The 13,710-nt window shown below is 48.2% G+C and overlaps 1 protein-coding gene across 1 annotated transcript in view; it reads right to left on the reverse strand.

Annotated features, from left to right (window-relative positions):
• RYR2 (ryanodine receptor 2) overlaps positions 1-13,710 on the reverse strand; it is a 3,481,211-nt gene that overhangs the window by 2,637,488 nt on the left and 830,013 nt on the right. Inside the window, exon 18 of the mRNA XM_086925791.1 lies at positions 8,120-8,238. Within this exon, the coding sequence (XP_086781917.1) occupies positions 8,120-8,238 (119 nt within the window). The remainder of the gene's footprint in view (positions 1-8,119; positions 8,239-13,710) is intronic.

Below are 13,710 nucleotides of genomic sequence, written 5' to 3' on the forward strand. Positions count from 1 at the left end.
CGAGGATTATAATGCACTTAAGAGTATATGGTATGCGATATCATGGAACAGCTATTAGGACTTGGTTCCGCAAGCTGCAGACAGGCTCAGCTCATGCCAGAGCACCATCTCACACGATTCCAAGCACTCTGCCTTCAGGATTGTCAAGGCCTGCCATAGGAGTGACTGATAGGAATCTGTGTGCCCATTTTAGGGTTAGGTATAGGTATACTACACCTACAGCAAAGGGTGATTACACGACTTTGCCCCAGCTGTCATGCAGCCAGTTGTGTCAAATTTAGGAGGCCAGCCAGGGGTGGCATAATACATGCTTCAGTCCCTGGCAGCCCTGGGTACACCCATGCGCTGAGTTACAGGGTCTGATAGGGTGGCCCAGTACCAATTGGAAATGCACCTAGGGTACATGGAATCCATTTTACAGAGAGAGCAGTAGGCCTGGGGTCCTGATTGGCAGGATCCCAGGTCGACTATGTCAAAAACCAGCTAAAACACAGGGCAAAAAGTTGGGGGCAACCATAGTCAGGATGTACCTTCCTACACAACCCCCCCCCCCCCCCAAACGAAAGGAGATAAGGCTATCCTTGTCCAGGTAAGCCTCTATTACCTAAGTGGCCATATAAGGAAGGACCAGCTCTGGCTTGGTTTCCCCCTGTGTCATGGTCCACTAGGCAACCCCTCACCCTAAGGGTATCTGAGGGTCTCCACCATAGGGAATCTCTGTCTCTGGTGTGTCTTGGGAAAGATGAAGGCTGATGCTGGGATGGAGTACTGAAGTGAGGCTCCTCTACCTTTGGGCTCAACTTCCTCCAATCACCATTCATCATGTGTGCCCTTCTTTCTTTAGCTGAGATGCACTGAGCTCTCAGGGTCAGCCTCTGGCTACCTAAAGCTGGAGGCTGAGTCCCTCTGTTTGGCTTACTGGAGGGACAGGTCAGGTCTGGGGTTTTTAGGCCCCATGTTTGGCTGTGCCCAACAGTGTCCAGCTGTGGGAGGTCCCTAACTACTTTTAAGGGGGATCCCTCAGGAGTCTGACTTATTTTCACTTGGCTGGGTTTACCAGTTTCAGTGACCCTAATCTGCTGATTAAGTGGTTCTTTTGGACAGGGGGCCCTTTGGGGTCCACCACTGGCCTCCCTGACCTCTTCAGCCCTGGGCTGACTGAGGCAGGGTAGAGAGGTGCAGGTTACCTGCTCCAGACTGGGTCCCACCTGGGAAGGGTCCACTGCCATCAGGGGCTCTGCCAGGCTAGGCCTGACTACCTCTGGGGCAGTTCCTTCAACAGGGGTAGAGTCAGTTCCCTGAGGAGGCTGGCTCTCACCTAGTGTCTGGTAGGGGGAAGACTCTTCTTCCTCCTCAATGCTCTCTGTTTGAGTGGAGTGATCCATTGTTTCAGGCTTCACAACCTCACTATCTGTTTGAGTAGAGGCTGAGACCATTTCAACCTTGCCAACCTTTTCAGGAGGGCACTCAGTCTGTGTTTGGGCTGTGACTGTCACAGCCCTCCTATCCTGTTCTGGAAAGTCTGTCTGAGCCTGGGCAGTGGCTACCACTGCCCTTCCAACCTTTTCAGGGAGGAATGATGCTTGGACTGGGGCTGTAGCTATATAGGACTCAAAAGACGTCGGGAATCCTCGTTGCCGGACCAGGAGCCTGGAAGAAAGAAGTTGCTGGCAGGCGACCAGTGAAGAAAGTTCGGTGGATCCAAGCCCGGATCGATGGAAGATGACACCTGAAAGCAGAGGGGACCAAGTTCGAGACTACTAGCTAGTAGTCAGTGGGCACCAGGAGGGCACCGGATGGTAGCCACCTCGACAAGGTGAGTGGGTGACGCTGTGCTCGAAGATCTCACGGACCAGGAGGCGTTGTCGGCGACCAGGAAGGAGGAACGAGCTGTCCCACGAAGATGGAAGCTGTCGGCGTCGCTGGACCCAGGATTGGGCAACAAAGTCTTGGCAAATTCAAGCCCACGCGGTGGACCTAAAATGGCGTCTGGAGTGGACCAGGAGGGTCCGGGGTGCCTCTCTTGAAGAAGGAAGCAAGGGCCAGTCTGGAGCAACCAGACCAGCAGCAGTGATGTCGTCGGGCGTCGTGAAGAAGGCCACAAGCCAGCCGGCTAGTAGCCACACAGAGCGGTGAGCACGCAAAAGCAGAAGGGCCCCACGCAGATCGTGGAGATGCTGGAGGGCTGATCTTCGGTGCTGGAGCTGCTCAGGGTTGGGGCTTCTCGGACCGGAAAGCACTCACCAGTGGAAGGCTCGGTGGGCTTGTTGCAAAAAAGTCGTGCAGTCTTGGCGATCGTCGGTCCCTCGAGGTCTCGTCGCACTCACGGTTCTCAGCTTTGCTGTAGAGGTGAGTAGAGGTCAGAGGTGCCAGGGAAGCCGGGTCTCGTCGAGCTGGGTCGTCGGATTCGTGATGAAGGACTTGCAGCAGACCGCAGTGTTCTTAGGATGGTGCCTGCGGATGCAGGGTGACTACTCCTTAGCCACAAGGGAGAATCTTGAGGAAGAAATCTTGAAGTCCTTTCGCAGAAAGTCGTGTCTTGATTCCAAAGATGATCTAATTTGAACAGGGGGCCCGCTCCCATCTTTATACTAAAAAAGGGGGCTGACCCGGTGACTAGGTCCTGCCTATGGGTGGGACTAGGAGGGGGGTGGTTACACCCCTCTGCCATGCCGGACTTCCCCCAGGCCAGGGGCTGGTGTGCCCCTGGAACTGGTTCTGACCGGCCTATGCGTAGTGAGCACCGGGGTGCCACTCAGCAGTCACCTTCCTGAAAAGCCCTGCCTACCCAGGATACACAAAACCATGTCTGGGACGGTGCTAGCACCGCCCCTGACAGGAAACCCTTTGTCCAGGCTCCCCTCGCTGGAAGGACTCCCAGCTGCAGGGGGTCAGACTCGTGTCTGTGGTGGCAGCATCCATTTTGTGGAGCTGAGGCTTCAGTTAACTTTAACCGGGGTTCACAGTTACATACATGTCGTGTCCCTCTAGAAGGGTGGAATGCTAACCCCGTCGCCAGAATTGGCGAGGGGTTAGTATTCCAATTCGTATGACACCTTACTCGACATGTTTTGATAAAGCAATACCAAAGATAGCATTTAACCGCAAGGATTATAATGCACTTAAGAGTATATGGTATGCGATATCATGGAACAGCTATTAGGACTTGGTTCCGCAAGCTGCAGACAGGCTCAGCTCATGCCAGAGCACCATCTCACACGATTCCAAGCACTCTGCCTTCAGGATTGTCAAGGCCTGCCATAGGAGTGACTGATAGGAATCTGTGTGCCCATTTTAGGGTTAGGTATAGGTATACTACACCTACAGCAAAGGGTGATTACACGACTTTGCCCCAGCTGTCATGCAGCCAGTTGTGTCAAATTTAGGAGGCCAGCCAGGGGTGGCATAATACATGCTTCAGTCCCTGGCAGCCCTGGGTACACCCATGCCCTGAGTTACAGGGTCTGATAGGGTGGCCCAGTACCAATTGGAAATGCACCTAGGGTACATGGAATCCATTTTACAGAGAGAGCAGTAGGCCTGGGGTCCTGATTGGCAGGATCCCAGGTCGACTATGTCAAAAACCAGCTAAAACACAGGGCAAAAAGTTGGGGGCAACCATAGTCAGGATGTACCTTCCTACACATGTTTATTAAAGATAATAGCCGATATGAGTATGCTGCTTCCAGGTTTTTATCTGCTTTTAGTAATGCCACTATTAGTGCTTCATGTAGAGTTGGGGGGAGCGTCTGATTATGATATGCCTCGTCATACATTTCTAGCAAATATGGACTAAGTAAGTTGGAGAATGCTTTGTAAAACTCGTCTGTATAGCCATCGGGCCCTGGTGTTTTGCCATTTGGAAGTGTTTTATAGCAGCTTGTACTTCTTCAATAGTGATTGGCTGTGCAAGGAACTCACGCTGTGCGTTGGACAGCCACGTCAGTGCAAAATCCTCAACATAGTCTAGTATCTCCTGCGTGTGGGCCGTATTGTGCATTTTATATAAGTCACAATAGTTGTACATAAATGTGCATAGGATGCCTCTAGTGTCATAATGCGTCATAATATTACCATCTACAATTTGTAGAACGGTATGTAGCTTGTGTTCTAGGCGTACACTATTTGCAAGTATGTGCCCCGGTCTGCCCTCCTCCCTCATCTTACGTGGCGTTTAGTGATATATTTCAATTCATTGTCCGCTAATGCGTTATATGTGTCTACTTTGTTTCAAATGCTTCCTAATATATCTGCACTTCTGGTGTTGTTGAATTCTATTTCCATCTTAAGGATACGTGCCTTACATTGCTGCAACTGTGTATGAATATCTCCGAGGATCCCTACAGTTGTGCTAATGCAGATGCCGCCCAGGGTCGCCCTAAAGGCTTCCCAAAGAGTGCCTGCACTATCTACCGATTGTTTGTTGATTGTGAAAAAGTCCTCTATCGCTGTATGAATTGTGTCGGCATAGAGGGGGTCCAAGAGAGAAATGGCATTGAACCGCCATATAAATGGAGGTGGTATGTATGTTGGGACTTGCAGGGTAACTAGGACAGGCTTGTGGTCCGATAGCATTTATGGAGGTGTCTAACGTCCAGGGCACATGTGAATGCTTGTTCGGTGATCAACCAATAGTCTATACTGGACCAACTATTATGTACAGAAGAGGAATGGGTACTTTCCTATGTGTGTGGGTTGCGCATACGCCATATGTCATGCATACAAAACTCTGCCAGCAAGCTCGATACTACAGCTGCAGCTCGTTGATGAGTCTCAGCCGTGGTGCTTGATCTATCACAAGCACTATCAAGTGTCCCATTCATATGTCCGCCCCACAACAGATCCATAGGAGGGAGCTCTCGTAGCTTGGTGCATACATTCGCAAAGAAGTCTACGTTTGTCCGGTATGTATTAAGGAGGCCCACTTTTGAGCCACGTAATATACCGGTAATTATGACTTACCGTACCTGTGTGTCCGGCAATGTTTGTTCCAGCGAAAAATGCTTGCTTTTTCTGATCAGGATCACCACACCATGTGCATATGCAGAGTAAGAGGACATTACCAACTCAGCCCATCGTTTAGCAATGTCCTCCGCTCTGCCTTTGATCAGATGCGTTTCTTGTAACAGGGCTATGTCTACGTGGTGTCTGTCTAGGTATGCAAAGAATTGCCTTATTTTCCTAGGATTATTAAGACCCCGTACATTCCAGGTGGCAAGTTTCAAGGGTGTAGGGTGTTTGTGTGCATCGATGTACTTTCAGACTACATGATTTGGATATGTCAGTGTGGTGTTTGGGTCACCTATATGTGGTGCTACATTGAACATAATTATACATTTCCCATGTACTTGTAACAACAATTGAAAACCGTATAGTGGTGTGACAAAATAAAGTACATAACTGTCGAATCCTCCCAACTAACCCCACCACCCACCCCTAGCACTTTGCCACCCCAATTACAACGAAGACAAGCCCAAAAAAACAGGAAAATACCCTCCCTCCTCCCCTCCTTTCCTGAAGAAATTTGAAACTGGTTGTGTGATACACAGGGTGGCGGGAGCCGCCAGCCGGGAACCCGATGACGAGAGTTACTCAGGGGGCGCAAAACAACATAGAGACTCACTCTGTGCGTCAGAGCCCGCTATTTATGCAGGATCTTGCTTACCACCAGTACTAATGTGGTAGTATAATTGTGGCGAAAGATGACTTAAACAGCAATAAAAACATAATGAGTCACACCATACAATTCACTATGAGCCTGGAAGGATAAAGGTCCCATTAAGCACTTATCTGTAATGTTAAATGGGTGCTGCCACTTAATTCACTTGTGCATCAGTGTTGGGGCAGTAGGTCTATACATAATAGTCTGCTACTCAATGTCCGATGCACCAGTTTGTTCCTTTTGTTCTCCCCTTGGTGATTTCCGGCGTGGAAGTTGAGATCCCCTCTGCTGTAAGAATTTGAGCACATCTTTCGGATCGTGGGTTTTTCCCCATCCGATACTCTCAATTTGGCTGGGTAGATCATTGCATATTGGATATTTTGCTCTCGTAATTTCTTTTTAACAGACACAAATCGTTTCCGGGCCTCCTGGACAAGTAGTGTAAAATCAGGATAGAGGGATATATCCATACCTTGAAGTTTTAATTGTCCCAGTTCTCAAGCTTTGCGGAGCGCTGCATCCTGGTCCTGGTAGTTTAGAATTTTTGTAATTATCGGACGTGGTCTGGCTCTGGGAGGTGGTGGTGGAGCAAGGGATCTATGAGCTTTCTCGACGATAAATACATCAGAAAATGTGTCTGTTCCTAAGAGAGTTATTAGCAGTTGTTCTATATAATGCTCCATAGGCCCCATGTTGGTCATCTCAAGTTTTTCAAGGTGCTTGTCCATTTTCTCTTGTTCAGCGTCCATTTGTTGTTGAGCATCCTCCGCATCCGATATCCGGCGCTCCGCCATGTCCAGCCTTCTCAGTGTGTTCCAGGCGCTCGGACCTTCGATCTACCCAGGCAGTGAGTGAGTCTATTTTGCCATCAATGGTAGAAAGGGCAGCTTTTATCGAAGAAAACAGGGCCTGCACATCCTCAGTAGCAATCCCACCGGCCGTCGATGTCCTCTGTTGTGCAGCAGTGTGGTCCTCCGGGTCACTCTTAGCCGCTTTTTTCGGTTGTTCAAAGTTAATTTTAGGTTGCTTCCTGTCTGGCTTGGCCATGATGCAATGATGCAGGAGGATTCAGCTGGTACAGTGCGCAGGTAAGGAGGTAGTGCGGGCCTAGCAGAGCGCAGTTTGATAGTACCGCGCAGGGGGAGGTCGCCTACTCACAACACATTATGAATGAGACAGTAGGGGAAGCACAGTAAGAAGCAGCCCTCCAGGGCACAGGGCATCGGTGATGGGGAAGGACCGGCCGGAGGAGCAAGGTCCTCAGCGTTAGTGGTTCACCCAAATCACGGGTCCCGAGCTGTCAGTCCCTCATCTCACACTGCGGCGTGGTGTGTGCAGGTCAGAGCAGTGGTCACACGACACCTCAATTCAAAGGATGATAGCCCCTCCGGTATGCGCGCTGTAGATGCACCTCAGTTCGTGCGGCCCAGTATCTCTCCCTCCCGGGCACCAGCAAGCAAGCACCAGGCCACATGTAGTCCAACAGCCGTGTTTGTTGCAAGGGGACCAAGGTGATTTATGGCCACAAGGGTCCTGTATGACTGTTCCAGGGGGATAGCGCCCGCAGCAGAGTCACCAGCAGTAGCAAGCAGGTCAACCCAATATGTGACTTATGTGCAGCATTTGGCTTAGTAAGCTAGCGCAGTAGCGCTATTCGTATTGCTGTGATCGGGATAAGGTCCGGAGGCAGGGCATCGGGTGAGGAGCAAGGGAGCGGGTTGATATCTGTACCTGCCGTCGCCGGATGCCCCCAGGCCGTCGGAGCGATTTTGCCTTGCAGAGAGCGCCGCTGCCGGCGCCAGTCACCACAGCACCCACAGAGGTCTCACGCTACTCTGCCCTCACCTCCAGATACCACGGGCAAGCACCGCCAGCAGGCAAGCGTCTCCAGCCCCCACAGTGGGCAGCAGCGAGCGCAGTCGTCTGCTCGTAGGATGTTTTCCGTGGGACGGAGGCCCGGTCGGAGCCCTCATCATAGTCCTTCGAGGCACGCATCCTCCGCGTCGCGGCTCGCCGCTGGGTGGGGCCCTGCACGCTCACGTGGTATAGGCGGCGCTTCAGCAGATCTCTTCCAAGCTCATTACTTCAGGTTTGGGATGACCATCCGTTTTAAAAGTCGGATCATCGGAACGGGATGATATTCCGATATCTCATTCTCGTATTTCTGCCACAGCAACAGGATTATGACGCAGGATAATTTCAGGATAGTTGAGCGCCCAAAGAAACTTGCTTAATCAGCGGCCATCTTCAGGCGTGGCTAGCTCCGCCCCCCTTGCAGCCATTTTTTTACATCTGTTTCTTTGTCCGTCAACAAATTCGGAGTTGGGCATCTTTCATTACCACAAGGCATAAAGACACATAGAATGTAAGCTAGGTTGTTATCAACAACTTCAGATTAGACAGAACCAGCATCACAAATTCAAAATCATGCATTTTCCATGGGATGTTTTACCCTACCTTGTGATTTCTTCCATGCTTGTCCAAAAGGTAGATGATAGACTTAATGTGTCCTTCTTTGATGATATTTAGGGCTTCAGGACTCTCCACCAAAACACAGTGTAAAACTTCTAGAATTCCTGAAAAACATCAAATCCTAGATTAGAAATGTATAGCTACTTACTCATGAGCTTTATTATAGAATCATAAGGATACCTCAAAAGGCAAAGCCCTTGTGAAATTTAAGTGTGTTCCTTGAGACAAGAAAACCTGCCTGTAACAGAGAATCAAAGCACTCACATCCTTTTTTCTCAGTTCATATTCACCAATAATTGATTTTAGTATTTCAGTGAAAACACATGTTTTAAAATTATTTTTATATTCTTTAACTTGAGCACGCCTTACATATAAAGTCCTTTCCAGGTTGGTATTTGGCATATAATTAACCATTAAAATTGAGTATTGCCCATAAAACAATCAACATAAAAGTACATTTGTAATCCAATTTCCATTCGAAATATTAAAAAAAAGCCTAACCAATATAAAATATTGATATTTTAACATACCCAAATAAATACACAAAGATCTTTATTTTTCTTCATTCCATTGCGAACAACTTTCATGATCTACTAATCTTAGTTTCTCTGTCCCAATATCCTAAGAAAATACTTGTGCAACAAGTGTTGACGTCAATAATTATAGAATTGCATTTTAAATTTAAAAAAACTCTTGCAAAAAAGGAAATAATGCACAGGAACCACACACTTATTTATCTCTGTCTATGAGAAATAAAATACCACATCACTTCAGGATGTTAGCCAAATCTCAGTTTTAAAGTGCATTAAAAATTCTAAGTATAGCAAATATAATAGACGGATAAGAATAATTGTTACTTACCTGTAAACAGGTGGTTCTCCAGTATTGGTGTCTTTCATAGATTCACATGCTTGAATATTCCCCGTCGTCGAAGTGGGAGTCCGACGGTAAATAAAATAGCAATAATGCTAATAAATATATATATATATATATAAATATATAAAGTATCATATAAGTAGTAAAACAGATAAAATATGTACTGAAAAACCTTTACAAAGGTTACTACATAGGAATGCATTAGAGAGAAAAACTCATTTGCAACATATCAGTGTCATTATGTTAGTCCAAACTGCAGCCAATCAGGCTCAAGCACCCTCTAGAACCTTCTCCTCAGAAGCTCAAGCCCTCAGATTTTCGTAGCACTAGTAATAATAGCGCATGAGGAGAAAAGAGCCTCTGAGGGGAGGATGGGTGGGTCGCATGTGAATCTATGAAAGACACCAATACTGGAGAACCACCTGTTTACAGGTAAGTAACAATTGTTCTTCTCCAGTATTAGGGGTGTCTTTCATAGATTCACATGCTTGAATAGAATAGATAGCAGTAACCTCCTAGAGCTGAGATTGCAATATTTCCAAACAATTGAAGAACAATATATAGCATAAAAGCAAGGCAATCTCAAGAATGGAGGAGGGAAAGAGGCTCACCTTATTTGAAAAGATGACGAAGCACTGCTTGCCCCACTGCGGTATCCGCTTCGTTGACAGCTTCCAAACAATAATGTCTGGTAAAGGTGTGCCTGCTGGACCATGTCGCTGCACGACAAATCTGGTGTAGAGGCACTCCGGCAAACAATGCGATGGACGACGCCATCGCTCTCGTAGAATGTGCTCTCACTGGAGTAGGTAAAGGCCTGCCAGCCTGCTGATGGCAAAACGATATGGCTGAAGAGAGCCATCGTGTTATTGTCTGTTTAGTCACTGAGTGTCCTTTGCGCAGTAGTCCATATGCTATAAATAGCTGATTGGATTTACGGAAAGGGGCTGTTCTAGAAATGTAGAATTTTAGACAACGTTTGATGTCCAAAGAATGTAGTCGCTGTTCCGCAGGGGATTTAGGATCCGGGAAAAAAGTCTTTAAGAAAACTGGCTCGTTCAAATGGAAGTCAGTAGGTACTTTTGGAAGAAAAGAAGGATTGGTACGAAGTGACACTCCATCTGGTTTGAACTGCAAATATGGAGGTTTGATGGTGAAAGCGTGCAAGTCACTTACACGACGAGACGAAGTCAAAGCCAAAAGCAAAGCCACTTTCCAGGTTAGAAACTTGAGGTGTGAACGATGAATTGGCTCAAATGGAGGTTTCATAAGTTGTGATAACACCACGTTGAGGTGCCACGCTGGAGGAGGGCGCCTTAACGGAGGGAACTTCCTGAAAAGTCCTTTAAAGAACTGTCGGATGATTCTGGATGAACAGAGAGACGTAGAGCCATCATGACGGTAGCGTGAGATGGCCGCCAAAAAGACTCTCAATGTGGCATGTGAAAGACCAGACTGAGCAAGACTTAAAAAGAACGGTAACAGTTGGTCTGGAGTGGAACTGATAGGGTGTACGTTGGATGCTGCGCACCAATGACAGAAACGTTTCCACTTTAACCTATATGTTTTGATGGTTGATGGAGCTCTAGCTGACGCTAGAATGTCTCTACAGTCTTGAGGTATACTTAAAGAGGCAAATTCAATGAATTCAGGTTCCATGCCCACAATTGAAGCGTTGACGGGTCTGGGTGACAAACTTGTCCGCCGTCCATTGTCAGAAGGTCCGGACGTGGATGGAGACGAATGGGCTTGCATTGGGACATAAGAAGGAGTTCTGAAAACCACGCCTGTCTGGGCCAACGTGGGGCGATTAAAATCAAGCGGCAGGGTTGCCTGCGCATCTTCCACAACGTTCTTGGCACCAATGGGAGTGGTGGAAACGCATAGGCAAATAGGCCGGTCCAATCCATGAGTAGGGCATTGCCGCTGGATTCCGGATGTGGATGCCAACTGGCGAAAGTCTGGCACTTCCGATTCACTGGAGTTGCAAAGAGGTCCATCTTGGGATGACCCCATTGGTGGAACACGAGGTCCAGAGTCGGCTGGTGTAACTCCCATTCGTGAGTGGATGATGCAGACCTGCTTAGGGAATCTGCCAGTATGTTTGACGCTCCCGGCAGATGGACTGCTGTCAAAGAAATGTGGTGACGAAGTGCCCATTCCCAAATCTTTTGGGCAAGACAAGACAGGGGCTGAGATTTTGTGCCTCCCTGTTTGTTCATGTAGTGCATGCTGGTGGTATTGTCTGTTTGAACCAGCACCGATTCTCCGTGCACCACTGGTAAGAAAGCCTTTAGCGCTAGGAAGATTGCCAGCAATTCTAGCCTGTTGATATGCCAGGTTTTCTGAGTCGCTGTCCACTTTCCTTTGATCGAAAGGTCCAGGAGATGGGCTCCCCATCCGTGGTCAATGTCAGATCTGGAGGCTGGGTAAGGAAGGAGACCCCTTGGCTCAGATTGGTTCGTTGCTCCCACCAGAGCAGACTGGTCTTCATGCAAGCTGTGACTGTCACTTGGTCGTTGAACGACCCCGACACCTGTCGCCATTGTAGGTCCAATTCCTCCTGAATAGGACGGGTACGTAACCTGCAATTCGGGATCAGTGCGATACAAGATGATGCCATCCCCAGAAATGATTTTAACATTCGCACTGAAACTGACTTTTTTGATCTGATGGTGGAGACCAGATGAACTATCTTCTGTCTCCGCTCGGTGGAGATGAACGCTTTTGACACGTCCGTGTCTATAACAGCCCCGAGGAATGTCCTGCTTCGCAGAGGTGTGAAATGTGACTTCTTTACATTGATGGTCAACCCTAGAGAATTGAATAGGGTTAGGCACAAACGTGTGTCGTGATGTAGCTGGCTTGCGGATTGGGATTTTAAAAGGCAATCGTCCAGGTAAGGAAATATTTGGATTCCCTGAAGACGCAGATAAGCCATGACCGGGGCCAGAACCTTTGTGAACACACGAGGAGCTGATCTGAGGCCAAAAGGTAGGACTTTGAACTGATAGTGATTGTGTCCCACCTTGAACCTCAAGTACTTCCGATGTTGAGGAATGATTGGTACATGAAAATAGGCGTCTTGCAGGTCTATTGTTGTTAAAAAATCGCCGCTGCAGAGAAACCGCAAGACTTCTGACAACGTTAACATGCGGAAGGACTGTTGTTTCAGGAAGAGATTGAGATACCTCAAATCCATAATGGGACGCCACTCCCCCGTCTTCTTTAGAATGAGGAAGAACCTCGAATAGAAGCCTTTCCCCCGCTGGGATACAGGAACCACTTCGACTGCACCCTTTGTTAACAATAGTAGAACTTGATGTTGCAGTTCTTCTAGATGGGGAGGTGGCGGACCCGAAGGCGGAGATGGAGGAGGAAACTCCGTGAATTCCAAGGCGTGACCCTTGCGCACAATGTCCAACACCCATTGGTCTGATGTTATTTGAGACCAATGAGAGTAGAAATGCGAGATTCGACCTCCAACATCCTGCTGAACTGGCAAGTCATTGTCGTTTGTTGGCGTTGTTGGCACCTCTATAAGTGGACTTTCCTCTATAGGGTCTGGATTGTTGTTGACGAGAGGATTGCTGATTGGAGTACCGTTGGTTTCCCTGATTGTACTGGCGGTACTGTGACTGTCCTCCTCGGGAAAAATTGGACGAGGTGCCCCGTCCCCGTGCTGCACGAAAGGGCTGTTTCTTAAATTGTAAGGATCCAAGCGACTTTGCCGTGTCGGTATCCTTCTTTATGGTTTCCAAAGAAGCATCGATTTCGGAACCGAACAAAGATTCGCCATCATACGGCATGTCAATTATCTTTGACTGGACCTCTTGCCTGAAAGATGTAGATTTTAACCATCCCTGGCGTCGGAGCGCCGCAGCACTGGCAAGGATACGGAATGCAGTATTCGCCACATCCACAGCACAGTCTATAATCTCCTCCGAAGCTCTTTGACCATCCTGAAGGACCTGGAGCGCTTCCGCTTTGGATGACTCTGGAAGCTGCGCAAGTAAGATAGACATGTCTGACCACATTTGTCGGTCGAAACGACCCAAAATTGCGAGAGCATTCGCAGCACGGGCTGAGGTTGATGCCATGGATGAAAACTTCTTTCCGATTGCATCCAATCGTCGACCCTCTCTATCGGGAGGGGAAGTGACAGGCGCTGCAGGATTGCGTGCACGACGTTGTGCTGCCTGAGTCACCACAGAATCTGGCTTTGGATGAGAGAGCAGACAAGCAGGCGAGCCTGTTGGAGCCTTGTACTTTTTCTCCAATCTAGGTATTTGGGCCGGCAAGGAGTTAGGAGCCTTCATAATCTTTTGCCCTTCCTTCCAAATAAAGTCTATAATTGGTATGGTATGCACCTGCTTATAAGGCTGATTTTTAAAATCATACAGAAAACATTCTTCGTCTCGCTGGACCCTTGTCAACTTGAAGCGGTCCGCCGCTTTGTCTATAAGCTTATGAAAACTAGCGATGTCCACAGGAGGTGAATCACTAGTGTCCTGTTGTGGCGAAGGTGTTTGAACTCGATAGTCATCGAATTCCGCCATATAAGGATCCTGTTCCCCATCTGAATCCTGATAAACCTCTCCTTCCTCTCTCTCTGGCTCTGAGTCAGTGTCCACATGTGGAGTAGGAGATAGAGGAGCACTCAAATGTCCTGACGGAGCAGACTGTTTAGGAGGTGTTTG

This window comes from Lissotriton vulgaris, chromosome 6 (genome assembly GCF_964263255.1).
Source record: "Lissotriton vulgaris chromosome 6, aLisVul1.2, whole genome shotgun sequence".
In the NCBI taxonomy this organism is placed as follows: Eukaryota; Metazoa; Chordata; class Amphibia; order Caudata; family Salamandridae; genus Lissotriton; species Lissotriton vulgaris.